The sequence below is a fragment of the Zonotrichia albicollis genome, chromosome 9, assembly GCF_047830755.1.
Source record: "Zonotrichia albicollis isolate bZonAlb1 chromosome 9, bZonAlb1.hap1, whole genome shotgun sequence".
NCBI lineage: Eukaryota > Metazoa > Chordata > Aves > Passeriformes > Passerellidae > Zonotrichia > Zonotrichia albicollis.
This window is the reverse complement of record NC_133827.1, coordinates 28,155,330-28,176,867: the sequence shown is the minus strand read 5'-3', so window position 1 is coordinate 28,176,867 and position 21,538 is coordinate 28,155,330. Positions and strand designations below refer to the sequence as shown.

The 21,538-nt window shown below is 41.3% G+C and overlaps 1 protein-coding gene across 1 annotated transcript in view; it reads left to right on the top strand.

Annotated features, from left to right (window-relative positions):
* SLC9A9 (solute carrier family 9 member A9) overlaps nucleotides 1-21,538 on the top strand; it is a 182,523-nt gene that overhangs the window by 18,136 nt on the left and 142,849 nt on the right. The window contains exon 5 of the mRNA XM_005489442.4: nucleotides 20,607-20,722. Coding sequence (XP_005489499.2) covers nucleotides 20,607-20,722 — 116 coding nt within the window. The remainder of the gene's footprint in view (nucleotides 1-20,606; nucleotides 20,723-21,538) is intronic.

Sequence of the window (21,538 nt, the reverse complement as noted above, 5' to 3'; positions counted from 1 at the left end):
GATTACTAAGGTGACAATAAACCATATAAGGTGTGCCCCTAGCCTTGGCTCTCCTTAAAATACTGCTTGTCTCAGAACTCCATTACATTTGACTCCATATTCCATACATTTGACAATGATGATAACCTGCAGCAAGTTCATTGGATGGCCACCAAAATGGCCAGGGGCTGGAACATATGCCCCATAAAGAAGAAACAGAAGAAACTGAGCTCATTTAGCCTAAGCAAGAGGGGCTTTGAGGGGAGATTACCAAGAAAGAAAAGCCAGGCTCTTCAGAATAGTACATGATGAGTTGACAGACATAAACTGTATTTTAAAAAGGTTTGACTTGATATAAGCAAAATATTTTTCTTCCTGAGGACACTCAAGCATCAGAACAGATTGTCCAGAGATGCTGGATGTGTAATCTCCATCCTTGGAGGTTTGCACAACCCAAGTATCTAAGGCCCTAACTACTCTGGTTTGAGCTCATAGCTGAACCTTGCTTTGAGTAGGAATTTTGACTAGAGACATCCTCTGGTCCCTTCTAACATAAGTTACTCTAAATTCTATGTTGCTGTAAATAACAAACCTCACAGCAGAAAATATGCTGTCCCTAGTCCATCTCTTCTACCTTTAATTTTTCTGCCAATTTTTCTAATTCAATTATCTTGGTCTCCATCCCCCCATACTCAACACTTAGCTTGCAGGATATTTTTCTTTCTCCTCACCTTCTGTTAAAATATGAAATCTGCAATAAAAAGGTCTTTCTGAAGAAAAGTTAGGATTATTTCACTTCCTTCTGAAGCAAGTACTTTATGCATGAAGATGGCTCTTAAAATGCTAATTAATCTCAATTCTTAGTCAGCTCCATAGCTGAAAAAGCAAAAAAAATCCCTTTCATTCTGTAATACACTGATGGGGCACTTCCTTGCTCTTTGCAACACCGCCTTTCCCCAGCTAACCACTCTCCAGCTGAAGCTTAGCAGCAACCAAAATTGAAATGTGAAAGGACCACAACTGCCACTCCTTTCTGACCTCTCCATTATTGAGAGCATAGGTGCTTTTATCTCTTATATGTGCACACTCAAAATTTTGAGCAGGATGATGTCACTGGTAAAAAAAGAACAAAATAATTTTAAAAAAACCCACTTGATCTGCAAAAAGACAATGAGCAACAGTAAAACCTCGGCAACAAGAATTTAAGGTCACATACAGGCACAGAGACTGCGCCAGCAATGCCTTTTTGTTGCCTTGTTGATGTATGAAAAAGTTGCTAATCTTCAGACTTCAAATGAAAGAAAACATTTTTTTTTAATTTCTCATGTTCCTTTCTTCCATCCTTACTACACACTCATTGATGAAAACAAGGAAAGAGCTGATTTTCCAATGAATCAGAATAATTTTCACTGGATTCATAAAATTAATTGGATTCATTCTGATTCATTCTGATTCCTATTTTATTTAACCCAAGTGGGACTGCACATGAAAACATTAGGTGTGTTCCCTGTGAATGATCTCCTTTTATTTGATTTTGGGAGGGTTTATGCAACCTCAATGAAAAATAAGTATCCTAAAATGAAAGTAAGAAAGAGGGGAACATATCTGAAGTTGTTCTCTCTAGCATATCATGTAATGTGCTTTATGCAGTTGCCCTCTGTTGTTCATCAGGGTGTGAATACAGCTGGTTTCAGTATCTTGCACTGTGAATAACATTCAGAGTGAAATTGCTCTTCACCAGTCTTTTGTCACACTCAACAAACAATTTAGGAAGACATTTACCTTAGGTCCAATCCCCTGACAAAAACAAGGCTTTTGTTACTTCAAAAGCTGGAGCAGGTAATGTGGAGCCTGCTGGTCGCATTCTGAATGCACCTCCGTGTCCATCTCAGGAGCAGCATTATTACCCAGGTGCAGCTGCTTTCCAACCAGCGTTCATTCCCTTGTGAGCCCAGCAGGAGGGAGGCTGTGCCGCCTTCCGAGTCCTTCCGAGATGGGTGACTTAACCAGCTTTTACTAATCTTCCTATGAAAGTTGTCTGGCCCATACAGAAATCCATGGTTTGTGCTAAAGCATAACACAATAGCTGTCTAACTTCCCTTCTACTCAGACCTTCTCATTCAAACGTTAAAATGGGCTTTTAAGCTGGGCTTGATTTCTAGGAAGCAGAATATTGATCTCGCTCTAGATGTGGAACAGCGCCCTGGCTGCTCAGCGGTGTCAGCGACGGGGGGAACAGCTCAGCCCCCTGCCCTGCCCTGCCCGGGGTTTGCAGCTCAACCGCGGCTATCTGAAAAGCGCCTTTCAGATGGCTCAAAAACTCGGGTACCACGGAGGGAGAGCAGCCTCAGAGAGGCTGGCACGGGCCAGCACCGCCGGAGCCAGAAGCCTTATCGCTGTACTGGGATACTCAGGATCCGCCTTCCTGCCCTAATCCCACTTGGGCACCTTTCCAAAACACCCGCAGTTGCGGCCAAAGGCTCGTTTGTGTCTGACCCCATCAGACCGGTGCTGGAGCCTCCCTTCTGCTGCCCTTCAGACTCTGAGCGCTCCGGTTCCGCTGCTGATCGCAGTTTAACGCGTGGCTGGGGCTGCACAGTTTTACCTCCTTCCGCCGTCAGAGCCGAGCCGTCGGCTTTGCTTCCCACGCGCCAGAGTGGGGAGAAAAAAACTCATGGCGACTACTTTTAAAACCCAAACAAACGGCGAGAGGGGGAGCAGGCCGATTCCGGCCGAGTCCGGTGCCGCAGTGCCCGCGGCCGAACAGCGCGGCCGGGGCCTGCAGTGCCCGCAGCCGCCACCGGGCGGCGCCCGCGCTCCGCCCTCGTGCGGCCGGGCCCGCAGCCGGGGCAGCGGCCGGGCCGGGTTCGGCCGTGCTGAGCCGGGCCAGGCCGAGCCGGGGGAGCCCACCCAGCTCACTGCCAGCAAAATTGCATTAACTTGTTTTGAATGCAGTTCAGACCTGCCCGGGGCCCCTCTTCACGACTTCTCTAGGCCAGTCCTGGGGACGCCAGGCCACACGGGGGCCTGGTCTGGGACATCCCGATACAGCTGTGCTCCCGTTGCACATCAGGAGGAGCCAGCGCCAGCTCTCTTGTTTATCTTGTGACAGGGCAGCTCCCAAAAGTCTGCAGCAGCATCACTTGTAGCTCCCACTTCTCTTTTCTGGGACTTTGTACTGGGTATGCTACAAGTTACTAAACAAGCGTCATCTTTTTCTTGTCAGTTTTCCAATACTGATCTACCCTGGGGTTCTGAATAATTCAATAAATGAAGCAATTCTGATGAACAGTTATTAGAAAACTATGGATGTCTTGGGGATACAACAGAGTTTCTTAGCTAAAATTGTTGTCCAGTCTTCAAAATTATCAGAATGTTAATCTGTCTGATTTTCAAAAGTTTTCATGTCATTTTCTAAGTAGGGATTTAGTTCTGGAGTTGTGACACAACGATTTAAGGACATCACTAACAAAGTTACACCATTTGTGGGAACGCCTGGAAGACTGGAAGTGACTCAGAAGCCTGCAGGAGTTACAATGCGCTCCTAGCAAAAGGAATAGACTGCAAGAGCCATTACAGTTGCAACCTCTCACTGGCAAATTGCAGCCTCATTAGTAATCTTGGCAAGATGACGGGGGTTTTACATTACTGATCCTCTTGTTAGCCCCTCAAGTGTGCCACTGGAGCGCTCTTTTGGGAGCACTTTGTGGAAGGGAATGTTGTAAATAAATTGCCTTTAGAGGCAAACAGACACTCTCTGTCTTTGGGGCCATCAAACTGGCACATTCACCAACTCACAACTCACTTAAAAATAAATGGGAAGAGAAGGTAGTAGTTAAACCTGCCAAAAATTAGGATCTAATGAAAATTGTAAGCACATAAATTTTGTAGTATTTCCCCAGTGAGCCAAGACACATGCAGTAACATAAAATAGCTTCCTTTCCCCACAAAACTCTCTCATTAGTGGTGTGGATGTTCTAGTTAATTTGGAACTCTTCTATATGCAATGATGACGTACACATATATATGCATACACATATATATATATATGTTTGGGTTTTTTTTAATTGAAAATCATAATTATCTATCAACAGCACAGTGACTGGCATGAATGCACTAACATTACTGTAGGGCAGTAGCAGTTGTTCTCAGGCAGGCAGCAGGGGGTCCTGCTCAGGTACTCCACCAAGACAAGAGATTTATATAATTAGGAATCCATCTGTCACTGCTGTCCCCAAGCACTCCCTTGGTGTCCCTCACAGCAGAGTCTGGCTGACAGCATGTGGTGATGCATGTAGTCAAGGAACATCATTATCTCTCCACTGTGCCTCAGTTTTTCCTGTAGATTCTTTAAACCTGGCTGTTCTGCCAATAAACTGATCTGGGAGCTGCAGAACATACAAGCAGATTCCTTCCACGTCAGTAGAGCACTGGTAGCAGTTCAACACATTTTCCAAAAATTGCCCACAAACGCTCCATGAAGGACAAACAGTTCCACAAAGCTTCTCAGATATTGTTCTCCCTGATTACAGAGTCTCAGGAGGGCATTTGTGCCAAGGAGAAGAAAATGCCACACCTTGAGGTTAGCTCTTCCTGGGCTCTAAACAAAGGTGTCCATAGCCACACCGTTCAAAACTTCTTCTCCTCTGTGTTCTTCCTCCTCTCATTACTGGCCCTTGTGCGGCTTCTGTTTTGAAAAAATGAATTATTCAGCTGCCTACATGTCTTTTTTTCAACACCAACTAGCTCCATTGTGTTACAAGGACAAAAACCTTTGGTAACAGCCAGGACAGATGGCTGAAGCCCGGCAGCACATTTCAGAGGAGTGCCACACCTCTGTGTTATCAAACCTGGCTTTATTTGCAAACCTCCTTATCTTTGATATTTTAATTATACTGCCACTCTTGAAGATATTCTTGGTGCATAAAAGCATCATATTGAATTATTTTTAGTGCCACATTAAGACAAAAAACTGGGAAACATGATCCAGATGCAAACTAAAAGCTGAACAATCCAAAGAATAAAAGCTATGTAGTTTAATAAAAATCTTGTTTAAGGACTTAATATTTATCTTTTGCTGAGTTTTTAATATGTTGGGGATGGAAACACTGCAGTATTATTCAGCAAATATCCCTGCTGGAATACTTTTTTCTTGCCATAGTGATACTATGTAAGCTGTGCTGTCTCAAGGGAATATGTAACAGTGCAGTGCCAAGATGCTGTGCTGAGGTATCTGTGCCTTCAAACTTCCTTTCCTGCAGGGTTTTCTGCCTCTAAAAAGATCTCTGAGCTGCTTTCTCACACTTCTTTGATCTGTTTGATCATTATATTCTAACCCGTTATTAATTTTCTCTTGCTGGCCCGTTTTGAAAGCCTCATGTATGATTTCCAGTTGATAAAATTGCCATTGGGATGCCCTTGTTCTCCCACTGACCGTCATCGCTCAGGAACAGATGCTGGGAGGCAGATGATCTTTCAAATGCATGGAGGAAGACTGGGAGGAGAACGCCTGGAGGCAGATTCAAGCACTTAGAGGGGAGTAGTCACACACAGCGGTGTTAGCTTGCTTCAGGGAGGGAGGGCAGCAAGAGCTGAACATCAAAGTGCAATGGAAATGTAAAATCCTTAGTTCTGTGATTCCCCCTTTCATCTGTGCTTTTTCTCCTGGCAAGGTGTTGCAGGCAGTTCTGCTTTCTGTGCCACCGAACAGACTCAAGCTTCAGTGAATGTAAATGGAGTCCCTGGATCTGTTTTTTTATCCTTCAGAAGTTTTAACACTCTCTGAAATTAATTTCAGATTGGATATTTTCAATCAGCAAAAGCAGGCACAAACAGTGTTTCTAGGACAAACAAGGCACAGGTATTCTTCAGACTCAAGTTGCAACAAGATGGGGAAGAGCAGGAAAATTGGGAATAATCCATCCTAGGGGACTCTTTACAATACATTGCATGGTGGTGCCAGACTGGCATCTGGGACCACCTCACCCCAGGCAAATCCAGGCTCGGTGTGCTGGGGCTCTCCAGCCTGGGTTCCATGGCCAGGCCAGGATCCCACACTGGCACTGCCCACCCTGGCGCTCCTCAGTGGGATCCAGATGTGTCCCCTGACCTCTGGCTGCTGGTGCTACTGCCTGCCTGCAGCCAGCTCTGCTGTGCTCAGACACAGAGCAAACATTGCCATCATTGTCCCCTTGCTCTGCCCAAGGGAGTGGTGCCTCCAATTTGGGGGTGTGAGTAAATCTGTAACATCTCTGTCAGCTCTCATAGACCAGTGTACACAAGAGACCACCACGAAAAAAAAAAAGCTGCATAAAAAACACCTGACACCTCATATGAAACATATATAAAGTTAACAAAGCAAGAACTCCAAACTGAAGGAAGTGGAGATCTCAAGACTAGCATTAAAGTTTTGTCAAGAAAATCCAGAAATAACTACTAACTTACCTGGAGCTATACCAACAGGCAGCATAAAACAATGCTTACTGATTTCTGAAGCACTCTTAAGTTTTGTGAGTAGTCCCAAATATTTTTCCATTAGTGAAGGCCTGGCCTGAATTTAAGGACTTCTCTAATGTGACTTGAGCAGTATCTGATGAACTGAGGCTCAACCTATAGAAAAACTGCTACTGGCAAGCATTTTGAGTAATCAGTTGTCCATATGAGATTAAAGGGGGAAAAACATTTCTGCAACTTACAGCTTACAGTGAGGTCTAAACAGACCCTCTGTTAAACTGCTCTTGTGCTGGGCTGACCCTGCTGACCCAGCAAAGCTGCTCTGTCCCTGCCCTCCTCAGCTGAACAGGGCAGAGAAAATGCAATGAAAAGCTCTTGGGTCGAGATAAGGCAGGGAGAGATCACTCACCAGTTACTGTCACAGCAAAAGTGACACAACTTGAGAAAATTACTTTAACTTATTACCAATCAAATCAGAGTATGTTAATGAGAAATAAATACAAATCTTTAAAAAACCCTTCTCTTTTCCCCCAGCTTAATGAGTCCCACGTTCACTCCCTTCTCCCCATGGCTGTACAGGGGCACAGGGAATGGGGGTGGTGGTCACTTCATCACCTTGTCTCTGCTGCTCCTTCCCCCTCAGGGGGAGGATTCCTCACATTCTTCCCCTGCTCCAGCTTCCCATGGGCTCACAGCCTCCCTCAGGCACATCTACCTGCTCTGCCTGGGGTCCTACAGGGGCTGCAGGTGGATCTCTGCTCCTCCATGGGCCTCCAGGTGCTGCAGGGGCACGGCTGCCTCTCCTTGGGCTTCAGGAGGAATCTCAGCTCCAGTGCCTGAAGCACCTCCTGCCCCTTTCCTTGACCCTGGTGTCTGCAGGGCTGTTTCTCTCCATACCCTCACTCCTGTCTCCATCTGTGCAGGTTTTGTGCCCCTTCTGAAACACCTCATCACAGAGGTGCTGCCCCCAGTGCCAGTGGGCTCAGCCTTGGGCAGCTCTGTCCTGGAGTCTACAGCCATTGGCTCCACCAGAGATAGGAGAAGCTTCCAGCAGCTTCTCACAGCAACCACCCCTTTAAGCCACCCTTTAGTCCCTCTCACCACCAAAATCCCACCACACAAAGCCAGTACAGTGTTAAAGAAATTTGGCTGCAGCTGCAGTATAAAACCAGTCCCAGAAGTTACTGTAGTTCATGGTAAGCCATGCTCAGTGATGTAGTATCAGTTAATTTGTCTGTGTCCTCCCAATGAGGGAATGCACTTCAGTCTTGCTCATTTAAGAATATAATCTTTCTCTGATCTTTGAAGTGATGAAATGAAGGAGTAGATCATGGAGGCATAGAAATTAGAGCAGTAAAAGAGCTATTAGACTGCAGAGCTCATTATTCCACCCCTAAAAGGCTACTTTGCAGTTCATTCTTGGCTGCTTTGTCCAGTACACCTAAAACCCTGGGAGCATGGGAAGAATGAAGGAGCAATTCTATCATGCAGAAATGTCAGTCCTTTTCTCTGCTTTGATCCAGCTATAGGATGAAGCAAAGCAGTAATTGCTGCCATTATAGAGAACAAATCTATTTGCATTTCTACAGTGCTTCAGCTCTAGCTGTGAATGCCTAATCAGTCCTATTGCTGGAAAAATATTTTCCAGCCTCTTGTCAAATCTGTGTCTGATTGCAGTGCATTACTGCAAAGCCACTTCACCCATGCCCTGGCCCACATCACCACAGGGCTGGGGGAGAGTTTTTGAAGGCAGTGCTGGTGGGTAGGAAACACAATACAGCAGTATCTGTCAGTGCTTCAGCAACTGGAGCTCTAACAGAATCCTGCCCAGTGTAACATGCAAAGGTGTTTGTGTTTGTAGAACTGTAAAACCCTAAATAATGGGTGTGGAAAGATCCCCTTACACACCTTTGCAGGAATAGCAATATTTACCCCAGAATCCATGCTGGCCTTAGCTGAATAATCACATTGCATTTTCCTCACCCAGACTTGCCCAGCAGTTTTGACTGTAAGCTGTTTCTCATTCCCTGTTCTGCATGCTTTATCAGAGTGATAAGCACTATCAAGCCACTGCTACATCCTGATGCTGCACAGTGTGACACATACTTGTAGATTTACCCTGAATCCCAATGAGTTGCACCTGCTTTTTTACTAATCAGTTGTTTTGTTCTGCCTTCACAAACCCTGGAAATTTAAGGACAGTTTAAGCTTAGTATACAGTTCTCAGGACTGATAAAGCTGCTTGGTTTCAATCACCCAGCACAGAAGTGTTGTAATTTGGCCAAATCCCATATATTTGTCTTATTTACACTTCTATTTAATTTGATATGTAATGTACGTCACTCAGACAAAAATCATTTGTCCCATGATGTTTTTACATACATATTTAAGAATTTTATCTCCTGTAATCCAGTGTCACTCTTAGCCTTGTTCCAAAGTCAAAATAATTTAAACAAATCTCTATCTTTTCTCATCAAAACAATCCATTTTTCATGTATTTACAAAGTAAATTTTTCCATGAGAAAGCAGCCAGCGCATCACAACTGCATTTCCATTTAATGAATTTAATTATCATTCTTTCGCCTCGCCCAGGAAGCATTTAAGGCAATTTTCCATTTAATCATTTCCACTAAAAGCTACAGCAGTAGCTTGGGATTTTAAGGATTATCAAACCTCATCCTGTAGAATGGGAAACTTTGTTAAATGAGACACAACAATCATGACAGATCCTGTACTGGGAACAGCGTGTCCTGTAACTGGGCATGGGCATCCCTTAGTTAGAGAAGTGACCTCCATGAGATGCACCAAATCAGTCTGTCCTACAGATGTTACTGCCACAAACTGGTCAGGAATGCCGTTGTAAAAACTTTCTTTTATACATCCAGCTTGCGCCTGTGTAAGTCTCCTTATCACAGTGCTAGAAAACTAAAATATATTTATTTAGAAGGTTTTTCTGCCTTCAGGGGAAAGGAAATGAAAACCTGGACAGGGAGTGAAGTAGACCTTGACACATCTGTAGATTTATGCTAGAGGTTCAATCATATATCCTACTGGATCCTATAGGTTTATATCCTAAATCTCAGAAGGAATAAGAAATAACTTCCACCTACTGCCTTCTGCTAGCAATAACTAACCAAATGTTTTGGCAATTCCTAAGCTTAAAGGGGGTCTGTCCTTGGCTGCTGTCAGTGAGGAGCATGGATTCAGGATAGAGCCACAGAGCATACACTTACTGCTGTGTGGGTGGGCTCTGTGCAGTGTCAGCTATAGTAAAAGAAGGGAAAAAAGAATTCTACAAAGGGCTTTTTATGTGGTTAAAGCCTGTGAGGATCTCCCCGGTATGTCCAGGTCTGACAGAAAGCACCTTGCACTCTGAATATCTAGAAGCTTCTTGGTAGTGGGGACAGGATGTTTTACTGGCATTTTCATCACTACCTTGAGCTTGTCCAGTTGCTCACAACACACTTAAAAGCAGAGGATTAGGGAATGATTTCTCTTGTCCCACCCCTCACACTCCACAAACAGCAATGCCTGATGTTCCACGTGTTTGGTTATTATGAGTCTTTGCCGCAAGGGATTTACCATGAAAATGCTGCACCTTTTGAAGCTGAAGGTGGATATTTTTGGCAACCAACATGGCAGAAATTTTTGGGACCTTTTAGGCCAGTCACCGGCATAAACCCTGAGGCACTAGAATGGACAAGGAACATCGAAATGTAACTTGTCTTTCTTCCCTCTTGTTATCCAAATTCACTCTTCCCCCATTCCCAGAGCTGCCCAGGTCTTTGCCATACATATTTTGAGGCATCAGATGAAAATGTCAAATCTTCTGCACATCATTCTCATTATCATAATTAGCCATAATTAAAGAACAGATACATATTTGATGCACTTTGATATAAAAATAACAAAACTAGAATGAAGAAACAACTGTGTGCTATGGAGAAGAACCAACACCACTGTGTGAAGGAGCTGACTGAAATATTTGTGTTCTACTGGCACTGAATCCATGTGATTCAGTCTGGTGGGGGCTCCCACAAGACAGCAGACTCCTCTGTAGGGCACTGATACTTGTAAAACTCATTATTACAGCTTCAGAAGCCACAAACCTATTAGTAAGAATGTTTAAAATAAAAATACAGTAGCACAATAGTAGGCTTCTGGGGGACCCTGCTCCCACTCTTACTGTATTAAAAACCATTTCTATCTGGCACACCAGTTAAAGATAACTGTATAAGCAGGAGATAACCTGCTTGCCACAGGGTAAGTGTTTTGAAGCTCATGTTTTGAAGCTGCTGATTCATTCTGAATCATATTACCACAAATACTTCCACCCTGAGAAGTTATTTATTGGCTTGGAAGGTTTCTGTTTCTGAAAGTTCATCACAGTAGTTTCATGTCACTTTAGGCCTACCTGCAAGCCTGTCCATCAGTTCATTTTTCTTTCCCAGCCAGAAAAACCTGTTTTCATTGAGCAATGACCATCGTTGCACATCAATACTCTTACATCCCTAGAAACAGCAGCTAGCCTGGGTACAGGACATTTTATTTACACCTCCATCTTTGTTCATCAGAGCAAGGATTCTGCTTAAAAATAAACCCAAACTTGAAATGTTTGTTAATAGTTGGATGTGTTTCTTTTCCTGTCTATACAGTTTCAGAAATTCTCATATTTTCAGAGGTCTCAATTTTAGATTTCAATTACTGAGGCACAAGATCCAAATCCCAAGATGTAACCACACCCTAATTTAGAAATGTAGAACTGCAGTGTTTTAAAGTTGGTTGATATTCCAAAGTGTTCCTTATTTCTAAGGGAGACAGAACCAAGCCCAGGTAGGCACCTGGAAACTCTCAAGCCTTGGCAATATCCCTTTCTGTCCTAAACACATTTAACTTTTTCATCAAACAATAAATTTTACATTTGAAAACTGCACTAACTTAAATGCCTGCCAAGGGTACCTGGCAATCTTCATTTATAATGCAGGTATGAATTTCTCTTTTCTTTGTTCTTGAGCTACTTGTACCACTATTTGACTGAGCTAATCCAATAAAAATGCTAAAACTGTTTCAAACATTTTTCTTTATAGTTCATTTCATGCCCTATTTTACAGCAGGCTATTCTCTAATCCAATTTACATTATTCTGAAATCACAAACTGCTCCTAATTACCTTTTAATGATAATAAAAGCTAATTTAAAGGAAACATCAGGTGCTGCAGTGAAAACCTATTGTAGAAGTTCCTTGCAAATGAGATCATGGGGTTTATGTATTTTGATATGAAATATTAAATGAAAATATTTTCTTGTTTTATGTGTAAAATTCAATACTTACACTGTAGTTTCAAATGTGTTGCTGTTTCAGAATCTTTGGAGGAGTTCATTCTGAAATTTAGAAAATAGCTGAATTATTCATTAATTAGTTCAGCATGAATAATAATCAGAAGCATGGGTCTGCCTTTAACATAGATTGATAGCAGCTTAGGATGCAGCAATGTTTATATACTTGGAGAGGGAGTTCAAAACATTATTGGCTCTCACTTTCTTGACTCAAAATAGTTTTCTTGTGAATTTCTCCTGGATCAGGCTTGTTTTTTTCCTTTAATCACTCAGATCTCAAAGGTTTGAGGACTTTCCATAGACAGGTCTTTATATTAACATTCTTGACTGTCCTGAAAACTATTTCTGAAAGTAAGATTTTTCTGTCGTGTGATGTTCTGAAGAAAGCTCATAGAGTTTTCTTCACACATACAATATTCCTGAGGTTGAAAAGATAAAATTATCCTCATATATCCCTCGGTCAATATAATAATAAGGTGATACACAGTGATATTAAATGTTGGCACATTTGAAGCTTCAAAGGTGAAGAAAAGAGATACAAAGTTTTGTTCTGGGTCCACAGCTAATCTGAGACACTTAGTGCTATCAGATGTGGTTAAAGCCATGGATTTAGCAGAGTCTTTAATATTGAAGTCAGACATTTATGTTGATAATGGGATGGGATTAGGGGTCTTAACATTTCAGAATACAAAGCACCCACTCAGCTGAGAACTACAGAGAAACTTCTCATATTGGAGGCAATTTTCTGAGCTGCAACAGGTTTTCTTGAACTTAAAAAACCCTAAATGTTTAGACCAGACTAAATTCTTCAGAATGTTGACTTCTTGTAGGTAAAGCAAAACCTTGCATGTTCTGATTGCCAAAATTATGGTAATCATTGGAGTATGTGATTGGTGAAGTGAATTCATTGCTGACTGACTGAAGGAGCCAATTAACCAGTGAACCCAATTTACCCAGCCCTGAGTGACTTTGTGTGTTAGCTCAGGATGTGACAACAGTTGTGTCATCTGAGAACTCCAAGTTAGACATTTAATTACATTTAGATAGTAGATAATACAATCACTGCCTTTTTTTCTCTCTGTTAACTAGCTAGCTTCAGTCCCTTTTTCCTAATGAAAGTGTCTTTGTGTCACTTATATTTTTTTAGAATGCCACCACCTTCTGGATAGCAGTGAATTAGGAATTTCTAAAATAATTTACATTACTGTATCTGGAAGATCTTATGTCTGCTTTTTCTAGATTTAATTTTTACTGTCATGAGGATATCTGTCTCAAAGTATGTATGTAACACTGTCAGTAATTCATCCCCTTTTCAAAGGTTCTCTCAATTTATGACACTGAGTAAAATAAATCTTGAGGTAATGTTTAAATTTGTGTAGTGCAATAAAATATTAAGTGGCATTATGATTGGGACACAGTACAGTTGACAGTGTTTCATGGCTCATTTACCCAAGTAATTATTACATTTTACTCAGCACTCTGAGATCAAGTGCAGGTTTTTCATTGCAGAGGTTCAGGTTGTTATGCATATAATGCATAATGGCTCTAATTTAAGTGGAACTCAGGAACACAGGATCCTGAAGCTGTGTTATATTCATTAGAGAAGTATTAAAAATACATTGAATTATAGCGTGCAGTCGTGAATGGTGGTGAATTGCGCTGTATGTCTGTGGAGCACACTGTTGTAAACCTCTAATAGAGTAAGGGCTATTTCAAAGTCAGCTGAAAAAATAGATAAGAATTACAAAAAAAACAAAACATGAAATACCACTTATTGACAGTATCCAGTGAAGATTGGTGACCTCAACTAACTTTCATCTCATGTGTGTTCACACCTTATTCCCTTTTTTTCACTCCTTACTTTTGCTACACTGTTAGCATTTATCAGCAAAATCTACAATTATATCTTGAACTTTTGAACCTGGGCAAAATGGTTTTTTCCATTTTAAAGGAAAGCATCTCTGTATTTCAATAATTCAACCCATGGCTGAATGTACTACAGAAGACTAACCAAAATAAAATTCATGCTGACATGTAGCTATTCTTTACTTTCATGAGGACAAATCCATAGGAAGATATTTTTAGTTAAGCAAAGGCTCAGACATTGAGGCTTTCTGAGCACCCAGGCCTTCTGCATAATCCTGTTCAAGCCAGTCCTAAAGCCTTGAACACAAACATGTTTGGTTGTCCCTTAAGTGAAACAATGGGGCATGACAGCCCTGCCATTTTGAAGCCTCTTTCAGATATCTTCACTTTTTCTATTTCCAGTGGCCCCCAAATAGACTGATATAGAAACCTGGGCTGGATTTTTTTATTTACATTACAACCTGTTTGCTTGACTGAGTAACTCTGAACAGCCTCACCTTCCAAAATTCCAGTGGCACAGGACTGAGGAGCTCCCTGTGGACCCAAGGTTACTGGAACACAGCCTTTCTTTCCCTATCTCTGCAGTGTAAAGTGTGTTTCTCTCCATTCAGCCTTCCCATCCCAACTGGTGATGTAAGAAGCACGCAGAAGATGATCTGTGACTGCTGCCAAAATCTCTGTGATAGATCTTTGGCAGTGCCCATTGGGAAAAGCCAAGCCAAGGCTCCCTGAGCACAGCAGGGTACCTGGAGCTGTGTCAGATCTGCTGAAGCTCTGTGAGAGCTCTAATGCTCAGCTCTTGGACAGGCACTGTGCCCCAGGTAACTGGGGATGCAGTGATTTGTAAAGCCAGGCTCTTTTCTGATCTCTGTTATTTCTGTAGCCAGAGGGGTTTTCTTCTTGTGTGATTTATACAGAATAACTTTAGGTAATGTTACTATTGCTTTATTGTTACCTGACACACTTCAGTGAGGTTTTCTCCTGCTTTGATTAGTGAGAAAATGATTTTTTGGAGAAAAGCCCATGATACTACCCTTTCTAGTGACAAAACTGATTTAAAAGAGAACTAAAATGAGGAAGTAGTAGCACATAGAGCAATTTGAAATAATGGAGCTCTGCAGCCAGAGCATTTGATGTGAAGAATTCTATTGTGTGGGAAAAGTTCTAGAAATATATTGGTATGTTAGAAACATAAAGAGCAAAACAAAGAAACAGATTTTTAATTTTCATCTCTACTATTTGTGTTTTTCAGCATATATTTTAAATTCTGAAAAATTACTTTTTGTTTCTACTGTGGGATCAGTCAATCACTATGATACTTCAGATACAAGTGAGAATAAAATCATCCCCTTTTCCTATTGTTGGTTTATTAATATCACTACTCCTTGTGAAAAAGAAGAAATGTGAAGGAAGAATTTTTTTTTTCATATTTACTTGCATGATTACAATCTGTAGCTATGTTCAGCTGGCTTCAAGCTACAAGATAATCATGTCTAGATAGGGCAAAATTCCTTAGGGAGTTAGACTATGAGATAAAAAATTCTCTGCAGGCTAGAAAACATATTTGGCAAGAAGGATGTAAATTACAAGTCTCTTCCATGCTACACAGCATAATTGCACAAACACTTTAAATCTGGAATTATGTTTTTAAAACCTTTAACACAATAAAGACCCATGGTGAGATTCAGCAGTGATAATGCAATGAATAACAAAGCTGAAGAAAATACAACTGCTGATAAAATCATCAGGCAGATGGGGCTATCTGTATTGAGGATACAGGAGATGTGTGTGTGCTGTATATCTTCACTCAGCAGGTTCTGTTACATTCTATTTATGTCCCCTAGAGCTTTACATTAGGAGGAGATTCTTTTAGAACTGGTAGGTTTCCCCATTTTAGTTTGCATGAGAGGATGCAGTTAGTTTTCAAAGAAGCAGTAGCCTATAAACTAACCTGCCAATATGTATTTATAGGCATAATTTTTTTCAGTTTGCTCTGTTGCAGAGGGATAGGTGCTGTGATGCCAGCTCCTGCAAGCTGCAGGTGTGGCTGGGGTTTTTAGGAGGCAAAGCTCAGCACAGATTTCTTGCCTGACTACACCAGTGAGGCATATTTTTTACCACAAGGGATTTAAAGGATTTTTTTCAATTTGCATCTGTCTCATCTCACATGTACCTAAGGTACCTTCTGCACTGTCATCTTGTCCCCTTTGTGCACTGTTCAGAGCTGCTCCCAGCAGTTCTTTTGGACACCCCTGCAGTCTCACAGGCCAGGGTGCTGCTCCCAGGCCCTGCCTTGGGAACAGCCCAGCCCCTGCTGTCTGCCTGCCTGTTGGGTGTGCTGTGCTCACTGCCTGTTACTCACATGGCCTTCCCTGGCCTCCCAGAGGACCAAAACTCCTGCCAGCCTTTCAGCCTCCCTGTCTTGAAGACTCTGGTATCTTTTCCCTTCCCAGTGTGCTCTGATCCTGTTTGTGACTGCTTGCAATGCTTCTGTCCTTGGCATCTTTCCTGCAGCCTCCCCATTCTGCATCAGACATTCCTCTGCTCCAAAACTACCAATTATCTCTCCTCCACTGGCAGTTTGCTGAAGAGAGGTTTTGCTATTGAGAGCTTTCTGACAAGAGCTTCCCAAAAACCCCCAAAGCAATTCTGCTCTCTGTTTTCAGATCCCTTAAAACAGATGCTACTAAAGGAAACACTGGCAAAAAAAAAAAAAAAAAAAAAAAAAAAGACTTCTGTTGCGCTGCATCTAAAGCTCTTCCCGAGCACTTAGAAAGTTTTGTGTGTAGTAATTACTCTTTAAAGGCCTTTGGAGATGGCTTTTTTTTCCCCTCCACATGTAAACTGCAGCTAGTCCAGGGATGTCCCAGTCCCAGAGAAGCCTTCCTCCCCTCCACATGTAAACTGCAGCTAGTCCAGGGATGTCCCAGTCCCAGAGAAGCCTTCCTGGAGAGCAGCTTTATAAACAAACTCACTGGAACCTCCCAGCAGTACACAGACAGCCAGAGTGCTTTCCAACTCCTTCCCTCAGCACAGCAGAACTGTGCTAGTAAAAAAATGGATCCTGCACAAATAGAGACACTTCAACCCCACTTCTTTACACCAACAAGCTTCAAAATTCAGTCTGGCTTCAAAAATCTAAGGACAACCCAATGCTCAGAATAATTAAAACCTTGAATAGTTTTTGTTCTGGTTCTTTACTTCTATTATTGTTAGTTTTGTCAGTTTAAAGGGGGTTTTTGTGTTGTTGGGCTGAGATTTTGTGTGGTTTGTGTGGGTTACTTGCTGGTTCATACTGGAAATTGTGGTGGTTAAAGTTCAGTTTCCCAGAAGATTCTTACTTCAGCAAGTCAAATATTTATATGGTGTCTCCTCTACTGTGTAATGACAGCATTCTATGTAGCATTTTTTAGTGATGAAACACTTTGTGAGTGCCAGACTTGTGTAATCTGGAAAATTCTGAATTCTCATGTGTTTCATTATATTACATTACTGTTTTCCTCTTTTCCTGCTGAAGTGGTAAAATACTTGCTCTAACTTGATGGGCTCCTCCCCAGACTTTAAAAATATGTTTGGGTGTAGAAAATGTCAGAGCCCCTGCAGCAAAGCTAATCTGCATTTTATTCTTCTGTTTTCTTACTTTATGACAGTTCCAAGTCTATGACAAATCAGTTATTCACATTTTCTGAAGAACCAAACCATCACTATGTCCAACTGAGAAGTTTTCAGCAACTTTTAATTACTGATCAATTTAGCTGCAGTTTGTTTCTAAAGTATAATCTTTCTGATAATCTGCTTTCTGATCACAAAAATTCATAGCTAAATTTGAAGATTTATTCATGACAAAAAGAAGTTAAAAGGAAATAGAACAATTCCAAATCAACTCCCTGCTCTGTATTGAGTCTATGTAGCTTCTAGAAAAGACATATATACCTAGATGCAAAAAAATATTGCATTGTTTGGCTTTGTCACCTAGCAGAATTTGAGACACACAAAGCTAAAGGGACAGAGGGAAAAGAATTTGACTTCAAAGTGTAGGCTTAAGGTCAGAATTCCATCACCCAGGATAGGACCCCTGGTGCCTGGTACCACATCCCACTGTCACATCCATGCACATTCCAGCTGCCTAATGAAATGAATAATGGTTCATTATGAGCAAGGTGGAACAGCTTGTAGGAGCTGGGACCCTGTTTGGCATCTGAGTGTAGGAAAAATGGGGTGAAGCAGGGTTTGGCTCTGAGGCTCACATGTCCTGCTCAATCAGAGTAGAATGAAAGGGACTGTAAAGTGGAGCCGCCTCTTTTTCCTGCAGCTCTGGGCTTTGTGAGAGTCAGGACGCCCCTGCAGTTCTCACTGCAGACAGGCCATGCATCACTTTGTGAATCCCAGAGGATCCCTAGACAAGCAGGACGTGCTGGACACACACAGTGCTGGACAAACCCCCAAAAACCTCCTTTGTGGATCAAAGTGCAGCAGGGACCTGAGGCAGCAGCTCTGAGGACTCAGATTTTCAACAGAAGTCTCCTCTCCTAAGTCCTTGCCCAGCTCTGTGCCTCATTATTTTTGTTCAACAGAATCCTCCCCACTGCTCCATCTGGGGAGAATGAAGGGACATTATCTCCTGTGGTAAACACAGTGCTCCAAATGATGCACAGTTCACAGTATAAATGCAAAATCCAGGCTTATACAGAAAGTAGCTCTTACTCTATAAAATTATCAGGTAAGGATCATTTAGAACACAGATATAAAGATCTCACATTTTAAGAGGCAAGAATTTTACCAAGGTATTTGCAATACAGATTTTTTAAAAAATGTTTTCAAAAAGTGTATAAAATTATTTTGCAGTATTATTTTAAAATTAAGATTTTCAAAGCCACATTGAAAATTGGAGTTACACTGATTTGCCACTTGAGTTCTGTTTCCTTTACACTGCCCTGAAGATCTCAGTTCTGAAATTCTAAAACAATGAAAAATAGAATTTAGCATTCTCTATTAGTGAAAAAGATGATTTCACAGACAGGAATTGGAAATAGAAGTGCTATCCTACTCAACAGATTCAGAGCTTCTTATGTTGACTCTATTGGTGTCAATAGCCTGCTCTGTGTCAGCAGTGAGCCCTGGGTGGGAACATGTTCCCATGGGACAGGAACATTCCACAGGAAATTCAGAGCACTGATGCTTTGATTTATTTATGGCTTACTAATATAAATTTCATAATTTTTTTAACATATATTAAATGGATATTTGGTTAATAAGCAATCTGATTTACTGAAATTTGGTGTAAATTTGCTAAAATGATACTAAATGTGTCAAATTAAATGACAGCAGCTCTAAAAATCAATAAGACTTTTTTTTTTTCCCCCAATTCTACTTTATAATAGCAGTAGTACCATCAGTGCAGAACATTTCCTTGGGATTCATGTCTTGCTGTCTTTGGGGCGTGCTTTCCTTCTTATGTCCCAGCAAGAACAGCTGTTGGGTACTACTGGATGATGTGTAATATCATTACCACTGGGAGCTCAGGTATCCACTGGGATCTATCTTTTAAATATGTAGAATTATCTGTAATAAATTTGCCAAATAGTAAGAACTTCCTTTTATTTACTATTTTTAAAATATTTTTTAAATGAGGGAGAAGAGTATCTCTGGTCTAAACTGCAGGTAGGTTTAGGCAATTATTTCTAAACGACCTGGCTGTGCTCACTTCCATTACTGTGGCTTTGGATACAATTGAAAATTGGGAGAGCAGCACCACAGTCAGGTTTTGAAGGATTCATTCCTTAGAGCTGACAAAATTTTCTGGGGATAAGAGGACTAAGTTCACTGCAAGGTCTTGAGCCATTATTCTTTGGGAAGGGAGAGAAAGTGAGCTCATCAATCAAGGAGACCAGAGCTGCAAACAATGGTGTAGGGTGATTGCTGGTAAGCTGTTTGCTGGAGAACTTCTGTAAATATAGACACAAATACTCAGGCCCACTGGGGAAGGCTGTGCTGACCTCTCTGCTCCTCTCCTTGTGCAACACAGCGAGCTTGGTGCAGTGTCTGAAAGCCATTTGTAATTAACTCTCAGGCTGTTTGTTAATTGTGCTTTATCTGTCCCTCAGGTCGGTGCTCATGAGAATTCAGGAGCTCCTTAGGAGGAAAGCTGAGGGCAAAACCAGGCTTAGGATGAGCATGCATGGGACTTGTTTAAATGATTGGTTTAGAGCCTAGAGTTAGAAGAGCCTAGTTGGCAATCTGTGTGTTTATGGAACAGGCATTGAATGCAATGGGGTTTCTTAACCAGACTGAACATGAATAATAACTGTAAAAATCTGCAACAGGTTCTAATAACAAGTGCATCTCTTTTTTCCAAGTTATTTCAAGATTCTAATTGGAATGCACATCTCAGAGAGCACTGCCTAGTTACATAAACCAGAGATTACATTTCCTGTGAAACTAGTGAGGCTGTAGCAGTGCAATTTGAAATGTGACTTTGCTGGCTTACTGTCACTGTGAGTTGTTAAATATGCCCACTTAGAGACCTTATGTGAAACTTTGAGTGCTGCTAACATTTAAAAGCTGATAGAATAACACAATTCATTTAGAAATACAGAGCAAGCCACAGAGCTGACAGTAGAACTGCCTTTGTTTGAATGTTCTACATTAGACAAATTCATCTTAATAATGTCTTCCTAAGCTTACCTTATCTTCCCTTTTGAAAAATAAACAGCCCAAACCATTGTTCTTTGCTAACAGCAGATGAAAATTACCCAGAAGACCTTTGATTTGGAATTGTCTCTGACATTTCAATCCAATATTTGACAGTTGAACAGGAAATAGCATTTTATATGATACCAGTTTGTGTTCAGTATTCATGTGATACAGTCATTGAAAAGAAGCTGAAGAGAATAAGAACCTGTTTAATACTGTAAATTAAACATAGATATTACATATTCTGTCTGAATACCAGTCTTATCCTTGCCCTGACAGGTTGATAATGTATGGCTTTGTGAAGGCTATGGTACACATTGGCCAGTTAAAGCAATGGGAATTCCACTTCACTGACTGTTTATTTTTTGGATCGCTGATGTCTGCCACAGATCCAGGTAAACATTTCAAAGAAATTACTTTTTTAAAAGTCAGAAGAGTAAATAAGAACTGTAGATGCCATAGAAATGTTCTAAGTCTCTGTTCTTGGGGTTTTTTTCCTTCCCTTAGCTGTTAAATTGGTTTACCTGGTATTTTGATAATCATAAGTCAATCAAAGTCCAAGTCAGCTCCTGAAATTCCTTGTGGGTTTTTAGTAGCTGGTTTTCCTAGGTTGAGATCACAAACTTTATAATTAAGGTTACTGAAAAGATTGGGAAAATGCTCTCTGATCTTCAGGACACCACCTGTTGCTCGCTGATATGAGAACTGCTGGAGCCTCACAGATAATAATCACAACCTCCCATCCATGTGTGACCTAACCCCCTTTAAAGATATGGGGAATGGAGCATTCCAATTTGGTCATAGAAATACTGTTTATGTGATATCAATGTTCAGGATAAATATAACTCAAAAAACCAGATACCAAGAAATTGACTTGAATTTGCAGATGTGAGATTTAAAGCCCAACGTTACAGTAAATGGCAAACTCTGGGAAGCAGAATCAGTCAATTTTGGAATCAAAGAATTACAGAATCATTAGGATTTGGAGGGATGGCTGGAGGTCTTCTAGTCCTACCTTCTAATTAAAACAGTCTAATCTCAAAGCTAGCCTAGCTTTCATAGATCTGTCCAGGTTTTGTTATGTTGAAACTGTCAATAACTCAGATAATAAAAGCATTGCTATTTGCAGCTGTGGGAACAAAGTAAAGGAGAAGGTGAACAGATATTTTTAGAGGTTATCTGCTAAGACAAAATACAAAATCTTCAAGGGT